The sequence below is a fragment of the Merops nubicus genome, unplaced genomic scaffold (genome assembly GCF_000691845.1).
Source record: "Merops nubicus isolate BGI_N331 unplaced genomic scaffold, ASM69184v1 scaffold13386, whole genome shotgun sequence".
Classification (NCBI taxonomy): Eukaryota; Metazoa; Chordata; class Aves; order Coraciiformes; family Meropidae; genus Merops; species Merops nubicus.
In genome coordinates, this window is record NW_008613002.1 from 29,182 (window position 1) to 50,098 (window position 20,917).

A 20,917-nucleotide genomic window follows, 5' to 3' on the forward strand; every position below is an offset into this window, starting at 1 on the left:
TAAGTGGTGTCTGTCTAAGGTATAGTCCGACCAAAAGTAGCCTTGGAAGGGTTTCACGTGCTTCACATTTAAGTCCTCTGAAAATCTCATAGCAGATGGCAATAATGTATGGGTCTGTATTCATTGTTCTACATAGTTCACTCCATGATGGCCAGATATTTTAAAATAATTATTGCAAGATGGCTGCATAGAAACTGCCTTGCTGAGGGATTTTTGATCAGATCTTTGTGACACAGGCTATGGAACTGATGTTTGGATGCCCTGCTATGGGAACAGGACGGTGGTTCCTTTTGGAGCTCTGCCCTGGGGGCAGCTCTTGGGAGCTATTCAGTAACAGAGGTAGGGATGTTACAAGGAGCTGGATCTTAGAGGAAGAGTTTTGTTAAGGGATGCTAAATCAATGCTTCATATTTTCTCACTGTCCTATTCCACCCTTTCTTAAAAGGCTGTATCACTCTTTGGGAATGCTGCAGTATTACAAATCAGAAGATACATCAGACACAGAAAACCCCAGCATTACGTTCCTCTGCTCTTCCTTCTGCCTGTATGTGTAACAGGTCAAACTCCACAGAAATAAATCTTCCATACCCGAATGTTGGCATTAGCTTTAAGCTGAAAGATTTCCGCAGAAAGAATTATTTAATAGTAATTTTGCTTAATGTGAGAACCAGACAGGATAAGCCATGAAGTCTACAAAGAATTGCCCGTTAATTTGACAAACCTAAACCGCTGACTATCTGAGAAAAGAATTTGATTCAGTTTTTATTCTAACCCTGTATTGATCTTAGAATGATCTTAGCATTCATTTTGGTACAGTAGACCAGTGATTAATTTTTGTTTTCTTCTTCATAAGATATTTTGCAATTTCTCTGTGCACTGAATCACCAGTAAAACGTGATGCAACTACTTCTTCATATAAGCAAATTCTCAGTGACAGAGAAAAATCATTGAAACTGTTTTGGTTTAAAAAGCATTTTGGTTTAAAAGTTGCCAGATACATGAGGGTTATGTACTGTGAATTTAGGGACAGTAAGTGTCCTTGGAGAATAGAGATGTGTAGGCTTAAGGCTTTAAACCTGCAAGTAACAAAGCACAGGACCTGTATGAAGTCATCCCAGACTCTGGACAAAATGTCCATAATGGGAATTTTCTCAGTTTGTGGTGATAAGGAATTCAGACCCTTCCACTTTTGTATCCTCCTTTTGTAGAAAGAGAAGCCAATTGCACAAGCTTAAGGGAGACACATGCTGGCCTGGTCTTCTGTCAGGCTGACTGGGAGACCAGGAGTCAACAGCTCCTCTTGTACAGCTGAGAACAAACCTAGCTGGCCCTATTTTTCATTTTCATCCCTCCTGTAATCACTGTTAAAGACAACAGAGACACTACGTTCTTGGAGGGCAAAAACATCCAGTGTTTATAAGCTATAGCAGTTTCAGAGTTTCTCTGCCTTCTGTAACACATTAATGCCAAACCAAGGAAAGGTTAATTACTACCAAACCAAGCAGCAGACTACGCTTCAGAATGACCTTCCTCTATCCTGTCATGCAAATACTTTACAAGAGAAGGAGTGGTTTAGTGCTTTTTATATCAGCCCTGTGCTTGGCTCAAAGACCTATAGAGGAAGGTCTTTTTAAGGAGAAGTGCCCAATGACTTTAAGGCCCCTTAATGTTTGCAGGGAATTGGCTCCACCTGGCTACATCTGACCTGTTCAAAAGAGGGCATTTAAACAGAGGGGAACTGATCCAGATTTCTCAAAGTATAAAAATGAAAGCAATCACTGGCTTTTCAAAACTTGCAATGGTCTTGACTGGCTGTACTCTCCTTGTAATTGTGTCTTCCCAAGAGCCTTTCTCCCAAACAAGAGGTTGGGATGCCATTGTAATGTCAAACCTGACTCACTGTTACAGTTGCTATTAAAAGTTAGCAGCTGTAATTAGGGGAGAATTTTGAAGCTGCAGTCTTGTATTGTCAGTTGTAACAGCTTTTAATTATTTTATATTTTTCTTTAAAGTGATCAGCTTTGCAGAAGTTGAATGTGCTTTTATCATTTTTACTCTGGAAATGAGCTGACACATTTAATATAATTTAGATAGAAATACTGTTACTGCAGAAAACAATTGGAATCTGTGAACTTTTTAAAGGATTTTGAACAGGGAGACAGCCATAGTGCTTAGAGGGATTTTGCCATCATCCAATTAAAATAGTCCTCCATTCTCTCTAATACCATTCTATCTGGTCTTAAAATGCGTAAGACTAATTACATTAGCCCACAGAGGCTTGCATGGCTAACACTATTGGCTGTTTCCTCAAATAGAAGAATTATAAATGATTAACCACTTTGTAAGTAATACCAGCATTTTACTGCAGAACTAGATTGGATACAGAGACAGGCTGTCGTTTTTCCCCTCCGCCTGCAGCAGTCTGGCTGCTCCATCCAGCTTCCAGTAGGAGCTGGTGTTGAAACTGCAGCCTGCTGGGAAGCCCAAACCTTTTGTTGCTAGTTCTAATCTGGTCTTATGCTGAGGATAGAAAGAATAAAGACAGAGCCTTATAGATTAGCCTCACAAGAGGACAAGCCTTGTTATGCGTGACTTTGCTGCCTTGAAGTCCCTTCTCTTGTATCAGAAACCCCCTTGGTTTTCCAGGGAAGGATGCTGGTTCTGGAGGACCTGGAAGAATGCAGGTGGTGTAGGACCTGCCTGTGAGGGAGCCTGGGTTAGCTGTCCTGTGGCAGGCAGCAGCCTGGAAGGTGAGATGCAGCTCAGGAAATACTGCGCTGCATTGTCATTTTTGGCAGGCAGCGTCCTTGTCAATATGCATGAGCACCCAGATGAATGAGAGAACCTGTCACCCAAGGGATGTTAGACGCTGATGACAACAACCAGTCGCAGGTCCTCTACTCTGCCACGTTGTTAGATTAAGTTCTTTTACAGTTGTCACTCTGAAAGCAGGAAAACAGTGAGGCAGCATAGGACAAGCAGCACTGGTAGTGCAGATTTTCCTGCAGCCAGTATTGATGTTTTCACTTTTTGCATCCTGCTTCATAATTGATTACTCAAGACTGGAAAAAGTGAAAATTCTGTCAGCATCAGGAGCCCCAGGAAACCTGAAATTTAATCCTTCTATTATGATATTGTCCCCTGTATCCTCATTAGAGCTCAATTTAGGCCCCAATTCTTGGTTCTGGGAATGCAATCTCACCCCAGCATCTTGGCATGAGATTGGATTGTTTTGACAGATTTTAATTTCGTATATTGTAACATTCATATCCAACTAAAAATCCATCATGGGAGAGATTCATGGTTGTGTCATGATCTGGTTCATGTACTCTGTTTTTAATTATCCAAGCCATTACTGGCTCTATCACACAATGCCCAGTTTCCTTGGGGCAGGGGCTAAATAATGGTTCGATTTGGTTTTTTTGCTGTTACTAAGGTTTGGATAGGGATGATGCCTTTCAGATCACAAAAGTAGCAGGCATGGATGGGCATCCTTTATCCTTCTAATACATGCCTAGTATATATCAAGAGATGGGTAATAACAATATAATGTTTCAGCAAAGATAATTCCTTCTCCCCATGAAACTCCAAAAAAATGATGTTTGATAATGCTGGAGAGTTACGTGGTCACAGTCACCTACAGAATGTTCAGTATCTTGGAGAAAGAAAATCTGTATTTCCTTGAGATAGACTCATAAGTAGGGGGCATGTTCTCTTAAATATTGCTTTAATGCTCAAAAAAAATGTTTATTTCACTGAATATTTTCATTTCTTTTCCCTGTAAGCAGAGTATATATATATACATATATAGAGACACATAAATCCTAAATAAGTTGATAAATTGGACCAGAAGTTTCAGGTTGTTATGCTCTCCAGAGTAAATAGGTTTTTGAAAAAAAACATTTAATGTGGACTTTAAGAGCGCTGTCTGAGATATCCTGCACTGGATATGCCTTTCCCAGTGCTGTGGGAACACAGGTTCCACAGAAGTTGAGGAGGACTAGAGCATTGGTTCTGGCTAAACCATCTGTGATCTGACTTACTTTCATGGAGACATGTCCAATTAGGATGTCTGAGAAGTAGTCTATAGAATCTGAATAAGAAAATATTTTCAGTATCTTCTGATACCTTTGAACACAGCCTTTCTACAGGCTTAAAATCTCAGTATTCCTACGAAAGCACTAAGGGTAATTTAAAATTAAGTAAAGAAAGAAGCAGTCTTTTTTACTTTGAGGGACTATTGGCTGCTTCTTGAGAGTATTGAATTTTCATTCCAGTATACAGGAAAGCAGTATATCGCCAAGATGAAACAGAAAGCCTAATAGGCACCGTATCTCTTGATCTTTATGGAAACTTTGCCAACCATCTTAAAAGAAGCTGAATTGGACTCAAAAATACTGACACAAATGGAATTAGGAGGCAATACGCCTTGTAGAGGCACTACCAGATGTGCTATTCACACTATTGAATTACTACTTTATTCTTAATTTTATTAAATTAGACATTACACATCCAAGAATAAAGGGAAATCTTAGTTATAGAAAAAGACCGGTGTTTATTTTTTTCAGTAACCAATTGAAATAATTGAGATATTGCAAGCAGTGTGGTGACTTAGAATTAAAAGCTAACTTTTTATTTTCCTTAACAAGAAAAAGGCATGTGTCTATACCACATGTAAAATTTTTACAAGAAGCAATTATAATCCTACTCTAGGGTGGCAGTGGGGTAACTTTATAATCTTTTCATGGTTGTAGCATGGGGATCTGATTTTGACATCCAGTCAACCAAGCGTAGTGTTACTTGCAGCAAGCTTCAGGTCATTCTAGAGTACTTGTAATTGTTAGGCACTAGGTGGCCTGCTTGCTAAAACATAGTAACCAAGACTTACACAAAGGCAATTTGCAAAAGCTGAGTGAAAAACAAGTAAATAAAAATGCAGCTTTAATTTCTAATAGAGGATGATGCATTTAAACGATCTGATGCAAAGTAACATGTGCACAGGAATCTGCAGATAGTACAACCTACCCAGAACCAACTTAGCACACAAATATTTTGTTGTCTTGCAGACAATATTTAGTTCCTGTTTTCTTAAGGAAGACGAGTAACTCCTTTGTACTTACACTGAGAACATTCTTCTCTCACCCAGTGCTATCACAACAGTGCTGGCATTGAAAACTAGTTATATGTGTGTCTTTTTTCCTTCCTGCTACCATAAATGGCCAAAGTTTCCCACCAAAAGATGGGATACTGACCTGTATGGTCTCTAAATTGTAAGCTCTTAGCTCTCTAGAGGGAAGTTAAAAATTGGCAAGTTCAAGGTAGTAGTGGTAGCATTTGCTTTAGGAGCCTAGTCTGCTAGTGTATTCTGCTCAGAAACATGAAAAGTGTCAGCATTATTTATTGTTTCTAAGGAGCAAATGTAACAGCTTATGTTTTAGGAGTTTGTACACATACACTCAATCTGATCTCAGGCAGCAATCTATTGGAAACAGTAATTAAGAACAGTAAGCAAAAGAAAACCTTGCTGTGTTTTTTTGGTTGGTTTTGGGTTTTCTGTTTGTTTGGTTGTTTTTTTAGTAACTGAAGGCTAGATGTGACCTGTGATCTTTGAGTATTGCACCCTGAGCCCTGTGCTAGAAAAAAAACATGACAGACTGTAGTTTTCAGCAATTTTGTTTTCATTTGTTGTTTTGTGACTCTTGTTAGTGTTAGTAGAAGGAGATACACAGTGATTTGAGATAGAGTTCATTTTCAGCTTTTGGATGTTGATTTTAAAAAAATAATTATTTATTTAAAATGTAATTCAATAATCATTTCAATAACAAGCTTTCATTAAAAATAGTTTTACTTTTCAAAAGAATGGCTAAATAATTAACCACAGATTTATTTCAGTATGATTATTCATCTTCTTAATTTCAGGTCAGATGCAAGACTAATGAGATAGATGAAATCCAAATGATTATTTTATGTCATTGATAGAATTCTAAAATACTAGCTGTCAGAGTACAAAGCATTCAGTGTTCTACAGAGACTATGTGGGAAGTATATATCTGAACCAAGGAATGGAACATCATCTGCATTCCAGGCAACACTCTTCTGGTCATCAGCTTGCAAATTCATCTTGCAGATATTTTTCAACTGAATTCCCCTAATGTCTCTGTTATAAAACAAATAAATGAACAAACAACAGAAAGCCCCACTGCACTGATTTCTAATTGTATAAGAAAGGACATTGTGTGGCTGGTGTAATTGTGTGTTTTGTTTTCTCCTCAAATCATGGGAATTTAAATAATGGATTCAGATGACTGAGCACATTTTTCTAGGACAGAAAAGATATTTCAACCTGATATTTTGGGGCTTTAATCTGAGTAAGAGTAGAACACACCAGCAAATATATGGCAGAATATAGTGTGTTCCTTGAGAACATCTAATTTTTTTTACTTTTTTTTTTTTCTCTACAAGAAAAACATTGCATCCCAATAGAAAAGTACCTGTAAGAACTTGTAGCAGTAGTGAACCAGCTACTGATGACACACATGCTTCTACAGACACATAGAGAAACATCATCGTGAGACATTACACTGCCTCTGGACTTCATCATCTCTTGGACATTAGAAAATAGGTGTAATGTGCTGAGTCACATAAAATACAGTGGAATTTTATTAGGCAATTAGTCCTGCAAACATAAAGACACTGCATCATGCTCTTATATATCTTGATATGTTTGAAAAAGTTCAAAATATCTCATAATACTTTACAGTAGACATGGGACTCACACAGTAAGTTCCAGGAGAGTATTCCAGTAATCCTATTAAACCTTCTGATATTTTGTTCCTAATGATTATGTTGCAATACAAATTGTGCCTACTTTTCAATGCCACAGTGTTTTAATACCTCCAGTTCCCATACCAGAATAGAACATATTCTTTGGAAAGTCTGCTCTAGTGCACTTCATACGTCTCACACATAACACAATGCTGCAATCCCCACAGATTTTTAATAACAGAACACCAAGTTTTCTTTGCTATACACTGCGTTTGGATTTTCTAAGTTCCAAGCTTCCATGTAACTGGAAATAGTTAGGAGTTGTGACTGACAGTTACATTGTCAGAGGTTAAAGACTTGAAATGTTATTATTTTCTCTATTAATTTAATCACAAAACAATATTTTTACTTCTTATATCAGTAATTGATGGAGCAGTTAATCTTATCACTGTTGTTCTTCTATCTTGTGAAGCCAGATATAATTATGTCCTTGTGTCACTTGTGTTGATCTTGCTTAAGTCATTCAAAACAACTTCTGCATATGAAGAAGACCATTAATTTTCTGGTAGAACTTAGATTTGGAGGCGTAATTAGCTGATGTACAGGAGCAGTCTATCTGATGTGTTTTCATGACATTTCTATTACAACCCCAGTACAAATATCTCATTTCCAGAAATAACCGAAAAGCCTTTGGTCATTTCTGGCTGACTGAAAGAGGCTAAGTCACCAAACTGTGAAGCACACTAAACCTTACAAATGATACAGTATTGAATGCAATCCCATGTTATCCAAAGATTCTCTGTGTTGTGATTACTTCAGCTAATAGGCTGGTATGTGTTTTGTGGCACTTTTTGTGCTCTTTGCTGTCTTTGTTACATTTAAATAATAGGCTGTTATCAAGTGGTGAAGTCACTCCATTTATATGCAAAACTAGGCTTTTTTCTCACTTCAGTTTGTAGAGTAGGGACATGACTTTTATACAAAACGGAGGAAAAATATACATCTATTTGAAACTTTAATCATTGTTCACATTATTCCTTTAAGATTTTTCCTCTTTTAATTCCTACTTTCAAGAATTAATATTCTATTTCTTTTAAAAATGTTCTGTGCAGTCTATCAGTAGTAATAAAAGCATGATGGACCCACGATATTGTGAGAGAAAATGTACTTCAGTATGACTTTTAAAACCTTTTTCATGAACATCAATGACCTGGAAGACTCTGATATACTGATGCACACTGTTCTTATTATTAATGTAGTGATGACTTCCCCCACCCTGTAAAAACCTTTTGAAGCTGTTCACCCGCTTGTACTATGTCAGGAGGAAAATGGATGGAAAATAATATCCCAAACTTTTCTGTTCTATGTTACAAGCCCAAGCCTATGCCACATCACTTGAGCCTGGACATCATTTAACAGCAGGCTGGCCAAGCTCGAGTCAATGGGCATGCAGATTTCTAGCTAGAAATATTCTGTCCATATTACAAAAAAAAACCCTTTTATTTCATCCTAATTGTTGTCAGGTTTCAGTGAGGACACAGTGAAGAAATGCAAACAAGACATGTTCCCTAATTTGAGTACAGTTTATCAAGGAGCTATACTATCTTTATACAGTTAATAGATTTTGTGCAAAACTTCAAAATCTCAGAAAACCTTATTTTTTTATTAACCATCAGTTGAGGCTTCAGTCCAGACCATAGCTTGTTTTGATCTGGCTTGACACTTGTAATAAAATCTAGAACTAAGTATTCAATGCTGACACAGGACAGTCTATACAAATATTGATAAAGTTCTGTTGTTGAGACATACAGGCTTGATCACTCACTTCATGTTTAAGTTAAGGCATTCAATTTCCAGAGCTATAGTTCCAGCAACTTTTGTAAACCCTAGCGAAGATGCCACCGATTCCAATCAGTTTTGAATCAATTTAATAGAAAATTGTTGACCCCATCCTCCACTTCTTAAACAGTATTTAGTATACAGGTAAAACAAAAATTTAAACTACAGAATCAAGTCCTGCACATCAAAGTGCTGTAACACATTTTAAAGTCTCTTTAGAATTCTGTTTCATCCAGTTCTGTGATTTTTTTCTTAGTGAGTGTTTTTTGTGCAAGTAGCCCAACTGACTTTTGGTAGCTGCATTTTCCCAGGTCTAAACAGCTATGTTCCATCATTTCCACTGGATAATTTAGTTTTCAATCCCCTTTCCAGAATCACTTTAGTGTAGTGCTTCTGGCACAGAATTTCAGTGCTTTGAGAAGCAATCCATGTGTTTGCAATCTCTACAGCACTTTGGGGATCTGTCAGCAGGAGAGGTGCTATACACTAGAAAGTATTTTACCAGAACGGATGATCCCAATCTTGTTTTGTTTTTCTAAAATAAGAGAAAAATACTTTTTTTTTTTCTCTATAAACGATGGAATTGAAGAAGGCATGATACTTCTTTCTAGTAAGAGAAATTTCTTAAGTTTACGTGATTTCGCCTTCCAAAAGTTGGTGTTAACAGTCATACAGATGCTAATATTTAGTTATTAAAAGTTCAGTCCTACTCCATTAATATATAAAAGTTTAAGTTAAATTTTGTTGCATTTCATGCGTAATTTGCTATACATCTTGAATTTCTAAGTTACATCCAATAATGTGAAAAAATTTGTAGACAGCGCAGTATAAAACAACTATTGTTATTACTATCTTTACTTGCACTATATCAACATACTGAAGCAAAAATTTTAAGCTAGAAATGTAGCAAGGAGAGAATCCTCTTTTAGGAGGACTGAAAGAACAATCATTAAAGAGATAGGTAAAAAGATTAAGGTAATTAGAGACAGAGTTGGGTCACAAGGAAATAAATAATATTACTGAATTTGATTGAATTTTAAATATATATTTACCTATATTGTAATATCATCAAGAGATAAATTCATGCCCTTAAGGTAAGATAATAATCAGTAATGCTTGATCTTAATCCTTTGAACTATAACTAGCTGGGATCAAACTCAGATGCTTTTGGTCTCCCACTTAATCACAAGAAAGCTCTTCTCAAACTGCCTTTCATTTGCCTTTATAGACATTTATTTCCTACAGTTAGTAAGGGAAAGCGGGTGGTTCACTTCTTCCTCAGAGAAAATTTTTCTAAAGCCCCACTGTGCTGCAGCTGCTATTGCCAACACCTTTTATGTGTACATCACCTTTCACTTTGCGCCATCCCCAAAGTGCTTTATAGACTCTAAATAGCAGGATTTTCCCCTCACGCCACTGAAGGTCTGGACCAATGTCACACTGAAGTGGCTCTGGGAAAGGGAGCATGGAATAAACTCTCCACCTAACCTATGGAATAGAGGCGTTTTTGTAGGCCACAATTTGCAGAGGATGCCTATGATGGGGCGGAGGGATGGTGGGGGGTGTTGGAACCTGAAGAACTTTAAGGCCATATTGTGCGATTAATGTTCGTTAGGCAGTGGTGTTTGGTGGGTACCTTGTCCGGAGCCTTTCACCGGGCCTGGGGCTGTGGCTGAGAGCAGGCAGCGCAGCGAAGCTTCCAGAAGGAGGCGGGAGAGGGGAGGAGGTGACGCTGAGGCGCCCTGCGCTGAGGGGCCCGGCCGCGCTGCCATTACGGAGCGTGCCGGGGCTCGGCGGCTTCGAGAGCGGGAGCAGGCGAAGCGGGGTGTTCCCTCAGCCTTCCCGCTTCCCTCACAGGGCTCCCCCAGGCTAGCGACGGCGCCTCTGCGTTTAGGTAATGCAGAGGGAGTTTCCCTGCAACCGGCCTGAGGGTGACTGGGGGGAGCGGTGAGCCCTCAGCTTGGTGAGGGACAGGGCGAGCCGGGCTGGGAGAAACCGGCTGCCGGGGCAGTGAGTAGAGAGGCGTTTATTTGTAATCTTATTTTTCTGCTTTGTCTCATTCTGTGTTTATGGGTTTGGTTTTTAGTTTTGGTTTGGTTTTGCTTTGGTTTATATTCTAATAAAACTAACCTTCAGGTGGTTCTATTTTGCCCTTGGAAAAGCCTTGCTCTCACATCATCTTCTCTGAGGAGAGTCTTCTATTACATATTGTGATGTTTTATTCATATAGTGTATTTAGAAAGGGTCAGCTATCTAAAAAAAGGTGTTGATTGCTTCCTTGCTATTTGGACCTATGCATTAATTATGAGAAAATTCCTTCCAACACGTGCAGTTAGTTCCTATGTTCATGGTGCTCTTAGAGATCCCAGAGTTGAGTTCATTATTTATCAATAATATATTCTTATTTATTGTATCCATATGTTACATGTGACAACTTTGGACAAACGTGGTCATTAGGTTGTTAATTGTTGAGTTATATGCTCTTTTATGATTTATTTTGTATTTTGAACTCTTGACCAGTAGCTATTAGTTTGAATCTCATTTACATTTAAGCTATCTTTAGAAAGAACAAAAAATCCCATATGAAAATGAGTAGCTGTGAAGCCACTGGATGAAAACCATACTGATTCTTATCTGAAGACTTCCACAGAGACTATGCTACTCTTAAAATCTTATTTTTTCCTCTGCTGTATGGCCTTTTGCTTGAAGGAAATAGATTGAAGAGAAGTATTTTGCTTCTGTGAAGTGTTTGCAAGGATCAGTGTAAAATAGCCTGTACTGTATTTTGCCAAGAAAGTAGAAAATAAGGTATTTGTTGTTTAGCTAGTAATAAGTAATGAAATACCCTAGTTAAGGACTGTATATGTGTATGAATTTTGCATATTTGAAAATGATCCTTCACAAGTCTTACAGTATCAGAAATGGTAGGCAGTGTCCATTTCCAGACAGCCTGATAGGAAGTTGGAATAAACAAATACTAGAATATATTTCATACATGCTCCATTGCTGTAATCTCCTGATATTGTTTTACATAGACATGCTGATAGTTTTCTGGGCAGGAATTAAGAACTTGTTACAAAAGTCTGTGAGAGTCATTTCACAGCATACTCAGACTTCTCTGAGGCAGTGAGAAACTGATGGAAATATAAAAATTTAAGCAATTGAAAAATAAATGGATAGAAAAGGTAAGGTTTTGGTATCATTTAAAGTCTAATATATGAAACCAGATACCCAGGAGAACTTTTTTCCCCCTTCAGGAGTTTGGTGCAACTAGTGCAAAAATGTAGGTATCTTGGGTTTGATTTACAAAATATGAGTAGAAGATCATTATTTTTAAACTCAAGACCTTTTAAAAGAAAACAAAATGACAAATATTTAGTTTCCACATTTGTTTTTGTACAAGTTTTATGAACAGTGTTCTTACAAATGGTACTTTTGCTTGAGTGAGAAATGGAGGTATAGCTACATCATCTCTGTTTTGAACTGAAGGAAGCAGATGATTTCTGTTACTCTTGGATGGCTTTATGTGTATAACTGGACTCTAGGCAGAACTGTATTTAGTGTAAGTAGGTAATAGCCAGTACAGCCTTCAACTCTGAGCAGTATCCCTGTTCTTATTCACAAATACTAGCATTGTTTAGTAGACACTGTGAAATGTATTCTTCTACTGTTCAATAATGACATTTCTCAACTGGCAGTGAGGCAGTAAAGCAAAATGTGATCTATGAAACAGCAGATCTTGATAATTGCTCTTTCAGGTGATTTGACTGAAGTGGCAAAAATCAGATTTAATTCAATTTTTAATTAAAATGTGTTTTAAGTTGAAATACATCACATATGTGATTTCATATAATTTCTTATTGGGATATTGCATTCTCTTGCCAGGGGTTTGTGTATGACTCTTCTTTTGCTTGCCTTAGATGAGATTTCATTTATAGATTTGAATCATGAACAGATTTTCAAGGACGAAAACTAGAGCAATTTTCACTTGATTTGTGAAATGTATTTGTGTGTACAAACATAAAAATAAAACACTATGGAAATAACATTATGAATCATACCATTACTAACTTGATTTTTGTACTATTTTTGAAAATCAGTCATTGAATTTTAGTGAATATGTATTTGAATTTGTAGAGTACTGTTGTGTTAGCCTTGAGTTGTAACATTCAGCAGCTTTATGAAGGGTTTGTGTGTTGCAAGCTGTGCTTATCAGGGAGATCTACACCTTTTTTTGAAGGTTTCTGTTCTCAGCTTCTAGCTTTCTGTGCAGTTCTGATGGAAAACTATCACTGTTAATAGCAGAACTATCCATTTCCTAGTGTTACTGGTATATAAATTTGATGCTGCATCTTCTCACAGTTCTCGCAGGGTATTTTGAAAATATTTGCTTAGTGGTTGCTAGATGCAATGTCTGCCCAAGCATGGATTGTGCTTACTATTTTAGTGAAAAAAAGACCAGCTTTACAGGGAATCATTTGACACAATTAAAAGAAATTGCTCTTCATGCCATATATCAATGTGATTGAGTTCAGTTTGTCCATTCAGCGTGCTCACTGCCTGTTGTTTATTTATAGTTCAGTTCACTGTTTCCAGCAGCTTGATACAAGTTTTGATGAGCATTCTTACTGTTAATTGCAGATTAATATCAGGAGTCTAGAATTCTGCAATTCTGTGTGAGTAAGACTTTCTCACTTGCTTGCTCTCTACATCTTGGCTGCTTCGTGTGGCTTCAAGAATCTGCCTTTTTATTATTAACTTTTTATTTCTTCAACTGAAGAGTATTTCTTTACCCACTGTGGTGGAAATGTAAAAAAAACACCCAAAAAGCAAACAAAAACAAAACCCCCAAACTCAAAAACTCTATTTCTGAAGCAGTGAAGACTGAATTAGGAGAACATGCAACTCTAAGCAAGCTGTGGCTCACACTTATTTAATTCTTTTGTTGACTTAAATGGATGTAGGGTGATGTTTTCTCTTGGTGCTAAAAATTTCCAGTTTCATTTTGTTCATCACTGGAGAAAAAAAAAAAATCAAATTAAAGCAACCTTATTGAAGTCACAACCATCAGGCTAATAAAAAATAGATCAAAGAATAAATCGGTCCCTTAGTGGTTTTAGAGTAAAATCATATGAGGGAATGAATTTGAAAGCCTTGATAATGTAACAAATTGTCTGTGTCTCTTTGAGGTAGGTCTTTTTCTTTGAATATGATCATGAAATTTACTATGGAGGGAGTGGATCCTGTGGATAAATATTGATGGCTGTGAAATAATTCATGTTTGAAACATTATAGAATGTGAAAATGAGTTCAGGTTGTTTGTAATTATTTGTGCTTGGCCTTAAAAATATTCCTGTCAGGCAGCAGCTTTGTAGTGTTTCGTATTGTCATCAAATATGGTAATAAATACAGGTAAGGTCTCTACCTTTTTAACAAAGCTAAACAACAAGTTCAGCAGCTAACAAAGTTTGGCACCATCCAAACCAGTCAGTGCCTTAAATGGAACATGGTGTGTGTGGTGGCAAAGGATAGATAATGCTGTGTTCAGCTATGGTAGTAACTTCCAGCAAAAAAAAAAAAAAAAAAATCCCAACAATTAAAACACCAAACACTAAAAATCTGCAGTACCAGGGGCTCCCGTTTGACGATCCAGCAGCTGAGGCCTGCGGGATGAAGCTGGAATCTCTGTCAACATGATTCAGAAATTCAGAACCTCTGGCATGTAGCTTAGAACTGCTTCCTTACCAACGGGCACTTGAGAGTGAACGGGAGCCTTTGTGAACGGGAATAGTTGCAGATAGCTCACTCTTCAGCTAAATAACATCATCACCGTGCTATTGGCTGACACACAGAGCCCGTGATGGGGATCTTGTGCTCTGAGAAACACTGTTTTAACAGAGGGATTTAAATACTACTATTTTAGGAGTCCATGGTTGACTAGAAGCAAGTGAAAGCGATATTATGTTGAGAAAGTGTGGCAGACTAGCTAAATTTGCCCTTATAATTAAAATATATTCAGGAATATGAATGTAAGAATAAGAGTGACGTTTTCAGGATTTCTTCTCTGTTAGGATTTCAGTATTTGGATATTGATGTCGTTTTGGACTTCAATGCAATATTCATACATTTTTGAAATAGTTTTTTCATCAAACTTGATATAGCAGTTACAAAATATGACCACAGTTTACTAATTTCTAACCAAATCTGAACTCGGGTATCAAGAAACAGTGTTGTTTTTTCATCTGGACACCAGAACTCTGCTGCATGTACTACTTTGCTGTGTTCTTCTGAAGGAACAGTAGCAGTTGAGTCCTGTAACAAGCTACAGGAATTGTGACTCAAGTGGGACCAGATAGAGCCTTGTGCATATGGAACAGATTTAGGTTCTACCTTCATATCATACTCCGTTAAGCAGTTAAATTTTTTATGTTGTCTACTTTTCAAGGTATGATTTGACAGCTGCTAAATGAAGATGATGATGAACCATGACAATATTTAAATTATGCCATTAATATGTAGTATATTGGACAAAAAAGCAGGTGCATTTAAATGCAGATACTCAGGTGCAACATAGCAAATCTCAAGTTTTTTTTTCCCTGCCTCTTACCCTCCATCTTGTCCATCTGGGCCATTTGCCTTACTAGTTATAGAAGTCAGCACTACAGACATCAATACTTTTTTTTGAAAGCTGGGAAAATGGCTTGGCAGGCTTAATGTCACCTTCTGTTAAACAATTTTATTTGTTCCTTTTTTTTTTTTAAGTGACTTAAAAGTGTTAGTGAGTGCTGGAGCTGATGAAATGTCCTTTAGAGATGGACTACTCTATTTAGTCTTCCTTGATATGTTGTGGGTTGGTTGGTTTGTTTTTTGCCTCTCTACTCCAGCCTGTTTCCACACACTGCATCGTGGCTGCCTTTCTGCCCAGTTCCTTCCTTTTTTTTCTGTTTTGGATTTTTGTCTTGTCTGTGTGTCTTACTCCATCTCTTTACTGTCTTCACGACCTGTTACCATTCACATGTTCTTCTGACAATTCCTCTTGATGTCCTGTTTTGTCTGGCTCTGCAATTTCCCTTTGCAGTTTCTTTAGCCTTTCCTGGTGGATTTGTATTGATATTGTTTTCCCATTTTGTGGTATGTGTATTTATGCTGCGTAGATAAACATGAGAGACGTGAAACAGTGTATGTTATTAGAAATACTCTCATTTTGTAAATGTCTTTCAGGATGATGTTTGGTTGCTAGAAAGTGCCTCATGCTCTTTTCCTTTGCATTGCTGTTGCCATAGTATTCCTATCAGTGCTGTGGCACAAATGACAGGCAACATACAGCTATGACTATATAAATAGGCTGCTTTAAGAACAACACTTTCCCTGTTCCACTGTGTATCTAAGCAGAAAACTTGAGTCATGTTGGTTTTTTTTCTCCTTAAAGGTCTAAGCTCTAGAACATGTTCAGAACTGTTCCTAGAATTGTTTAAAAAGACAAGGAAAGACCATTTAAAAATAGTGTCTTCTACAGAAGTTCAAGAATTGTAAGTCATTGTGGGCTTTTTTCTACTTTGAGAAAAAAGTTTTATGTTGAAATTCATGACACTACCTTTTAAGTGTTTGTACCCTTCAGTATTTCAGAAGAGTCTAGAGCAGTGAAGGCATGAGAGTACAATGTCATGTTAGCGTTTGTCTAGCATGGCTTATCATAGTGGTGTTCTATTATTCCCAACTTTTAATGTATTTTCTTCAATATGACACAAAAATAGTTTTAATAGAAAGATGCAAATTTTGTTGCATTTTAAAAAAAAAGTAAATAAAAATGTGCCTACTAATGTAATGCTAGGAAGTTCCACCCTGCAGTTTTCCTGGCAGACGACTTTGAGTCCTGCTGTTGTTATTTTATAATCCCTAGAAACTCCACTGCACTTCTAACTGGGGTTATAGGAATTCTTATCAGTTATTTTTAATATAAGCTATCTTGTGGTACAGTCATAACTTTCAGAATTTATTTAGGAAAGTTTTTAATAAACTCTGTAGACTCTTTGATTTGTGTACTCATCCTTAAATTGCTTTGTACACTTGATAAACCACAAACTTTTGAGTGTGACTAAAATTCCCTGTATCTTTAAAACTAGAGGAAGAGGAGCAGTGTAGCATAAATAATCTTGTTCAAAAGATTTTTTTATGGTGTCACATTATTTATTAGGAGATTGTATGTACATGACTATACAATATTTTTATAAGAGTGTAATTTATATGTTATTCTTACATCAATATTGTCACAGAGGAATTTGCAATAGGCACTGAAATTTGGTTTATATTTATGGTCATGTTGTTTTTCTTTTTTTTTCATTTCCTCCTCTCAGAAATGAACTGTAAGTTTAAAATATTAGTCTGTAAACATCAAGATGTGAAGCTTTGTTCCCCTTTCGTTGTTTTTTAGTTTAGCTTCTAACAGAGAAGAAAAAGTGGCAGAATGGTGCTTTCCAGTGTGTATGCACAGAACAGGCTGTGATTCTGAAACTGGGTTTTGAGGGGAACGTCTAAATATCAGCTCTTCGTTGTAACCTGTACCTTTTCATCAGTGTCTTGCATGGAAACAATGTAAATATGTTCATTTTAATGCTAGTGGATACAGATATGTACTTCCCTGAAGTAAGAGCTATCTGCACATTGAATGTACATGAGCAATTATTTTAGTGGGGTGACAATTGCTGGGGATTTAATTACAGAAATATAAGACAATTAATAAATAATTTTATAACAGTCAAACTAATACAGTTGTACAATATCACCACATTTCTTTCATTAAACTCATGCTGCTACCATCATGTTACTATTAATGATAATCAGTATCTGCTGATGACTTCCTTATTTACATACTTAGAGTTTAATATTATAATGGATTTATAAAATGGCTGTTCCTGGTACACTTTATCTTCACTCCTGAATGCCTGCTCAGTGTTGTGTTGTGCTATTTACTGGAGTACTGCAAGTAAGCCAGTGAAGAACTAAAATATCACAGGTAATGCAGTAACTCTGCCACCTCAACTGCATTTCCAGTTCTTGCCCCTGTCAGCAATCTCATTCAGGTTAATTGAATTACTCCAGTGAGCAATGCCTTTTTTCATAAGTGAAGACTTGCAGGAATTGGTTTTTTATTTCGTGTTGCTCCTTTTGTATAATCATAAAGCCAGAAAATGCTTTACAGTTAAATAATGCTGACATGGAAAGATGCACCTGGCAGATGTAGCTGGAATGTTCTTTATCTGTTGCTTACTCCAAGTCAAAAGCAGGTTGCAGAGTTTAAATGGAATAGCAATATTAATTGTTCCTGATCTGTTTCACTGCAAAGTCAAATGTTTTAATTTAAATTACTCTGAAAGTGATGCTGCTGAAAGGCAGAAACTAACTGGTGAAGACAATTACCGGCTTCAGTAATTTCTTCAACCACTGCAACTTGATCTGCAGGAGTAAATCAATCTTTGCTATGACAGGGAGAATGAAATAAGAAAAGGCAGGAAAAAAAAAACCCACACTTTTTTACCTGCTCAATGAAAAGAATGTAGATGAGTTGGTGCTTGTGTATTCAAAACAGATGCTATGCTGGTAGGAGCTAAAGTTCCGTTAAATAAAAAAAAGTCATTGTAGATGGAACTCCTGAGTATCTGCCTTACAAAACTACAATCCTAGATGATCTTAAATTGTGGAAGGGCAGAATTTTACAAAGATTAAGCAAAGCAGAATATTCCGTGTGTTCAGTAATGCGGGTTTTTTCTTTAAAAGTTCTTACCTTCTCACCTCAAGGCTGTAGGTGTATAGATACCTGTCTGTACCTCTAAGTCATCTCATTCTACTTCCATCTTTCTTGAGATGGTTAACAGTCTTGAGAGAAGAAAATATTGTTATTCAGAAACTAGGTTGAAAAGTATGGAATTTTCTTTAGCCCAGAACATATGTGTATCTCCCTGTAAAGGTATTGGTATCGTGGAGTACTTAGCTCACATATGGGTAGACATCACCAGGTTTAAAATTATACAGAATTTCTTGTAGTTTGTTCTCCAGGTGATGTATTAAATGTTGTCACATACTGAAAGGGAAATTATTGCTGCATGCTCTGTCTCAGAGATTTTCTGGCAATATGCTGGGCAATTGGGGAACTAAAAAGTGTTCAAGTTTACTCTTCCTGCTGGGAATAATCTTTTAGCTTTAATTCTGGATCTAAAAATGTCGATGTTTTGTTGTTCTCCACCAGTGGAATTTGTGCACTGCTCTTTAGACATATAGTGCACATTTCCACGAATCAAGTGCTAGTATCTGTGCGTACTCCCAATGATCAAATCGGGCCTTGCCATTGTACAGAAGGGGACTGCTGCACTAGTTCCACCCCTTTTTTGCTGATGTTCACCAGATTCCATCTACCTAATGTTTTCTTTCTATTTTGAGTTCCTGTGTTAAAAACAGCCAGATTCCTCTGCTTCTAACAAATATCATATGATTTTGTGAGTGCAAGACTTGGGGGAAAATAAAGACAAGTGTTCTTGCTTTCCCATGTCTGAGCAAGAGGTATGTAAAGATCTGGCTCTCAGCAGATGGTTGCTTGCAAATTCAGTGCCTACTGTTTTCTTTGTTAACAAAACCAAAAAATGAGGACAATGAAGCAGAGGGTTCAAAGGAGAATATTTTCTGATGGAGCAGTGGAAAATCTCATACTGGAAATAGGGCTTTTTGTATGTATTTGTTCATTCACTCTGATCCAGTTTTAAGATTCTTACTGCAGTGTTTACTAAACAGCTTTAAGTTAAAAAAAAAAATAATGCAAGAAATTTATATTCTGTGAAGGTTTAAGTGACATATCACTACTAGTAGGGATTTAAGACAGTTCAGGTTATTTGACATAGGATAGGTGCTTATTTCATGTCTCCATCACTTTAAGAACATGGTGTTCTCTAAATGTTTAAGACTTTTTCTCTTTTCTTTTTTCCCAGCTACTCGTGGTGTTCTACACAAATACTCATTAGTCATTCTGGAGATGGACTTGCTGTCTGGAACCTACCTCTTGGCAGTCTTGTTAGCCTGTATTGTATTTCAATCTGGCGCGCAGGAGAAGAATTACACCGTGCGGGAAGAACTGCCTGAAAATGTCCTCATTGGCAACTTGCTCAAGGATCTTAATCTGACGCTGGACCCAGACGTGCCGCTTTCCTCGCCGCTCCAGTTCAAGCTGGTGTACAAGACCGGGGACGTGCCGCTGGTGCGGGTGGAGGAGAACACCGGGGAGATATTCACCACCGCCAACCGCATAGACAGGGAGAAGCTGTGCTCGGGCATCTTCACTGAGAATCGCTGCTTCTATGAGGTGGAGGTTGCTGTCCTACCCGATGAAGTTTTCAGACTCGTCAAGATCAGATTCCTAATAGAGGATATAAATGACAATGCCCCCCTCTTCCCCTCAACAGTTATTAACATCTCTATCCCTGAGAACACAGCAATTAATTCTCGCTATTCTGTCCCGTCCGCCGTCGATCCGGACATCGGGGTGAATGGCATTCAACATTATGAACTCCTTAAGGTGGGTTTCTTCCATTCTTCTATGCTACTGTCTGTGTTACTGTCTTCCCACAAACATTGCTAGTCTTCATCAATCCATTAGAAATCTGAAGCTGTGTACCACAGCAGTGCTGCGCTGCAGATGCCAGTCTTAAAATGTTGACCTGTGCCTGAGTGCGTCTTAGTGTGTCACGTCTTCACTTTGTGGGAAGCTGTTTGTGTGTGTGGGCATGTCTGTCTGTGTAATGTTATGGTGAAAAACACATGTCTTCATGAACTCTCCAGCAGCATTCAGAGTGTTCACACACTTTGGAACTAACACTCTTGTTGCACCACTGAAGACGTGTTCTTACTATGACCAACGTGCCAGCACCAAGTACAGCAATATTTTGGCATTGGATTTATGTCTGTCTTGCATGACTGTTAGATTCGAGCAGTAGAACTTAGCCCAGAACTTTGTGATGTGAAGCTCGTCTGTATAGTGATGAGCTATTCCAGAATGAGAGAGTCCATTTGTCAAAGCAGCTTTGTGATGTTTGGGTGAGCGTAATGTCTCAGCAGGAGAGAGTCCAAGATATGCATGGATACAAGGATAGCAGTGCCAGTGGTCTTCTAAGAGCAGATATTTCATATCTTGCTTTTTTCTGCTCTTTCTAGCAAATAACAGGAGAGCTGCAGTTAGGGAACAGAAGAGTAACATGTTAACACGTGATGTGAAATACCATGTGGTTGCAAAATAAAGGATTACTCTCATTCGAGTTTACTTAAGGTAGAG

The 20,917-nt window shown here is 37.5% G+C and overlaps 1 protein-coding gene across 1 annotated transcript; it reads left to right on the forward strand.

Annotated features, from left to right (window-relative positions):
- Nucleotides 1-19,624: 19,624 nt before the first annotated feature.
- LOC103774349 (protocadherin-11 X-linked-like) lies at nt 19,625-20,164 on the forward strand (the record flags this gene model as incomplete). The annotated part of the gene is made up of 1 exon (XM_008941749.1): nt 19,625-20,164. A coding segment is annotated over exon 1 (540 nt), but the record flags the coding sequence as incomplete, so codon positions are not given.
- Between the last annotated feature and the right edge of the window lie 753 nt (nt 20,165-20,917).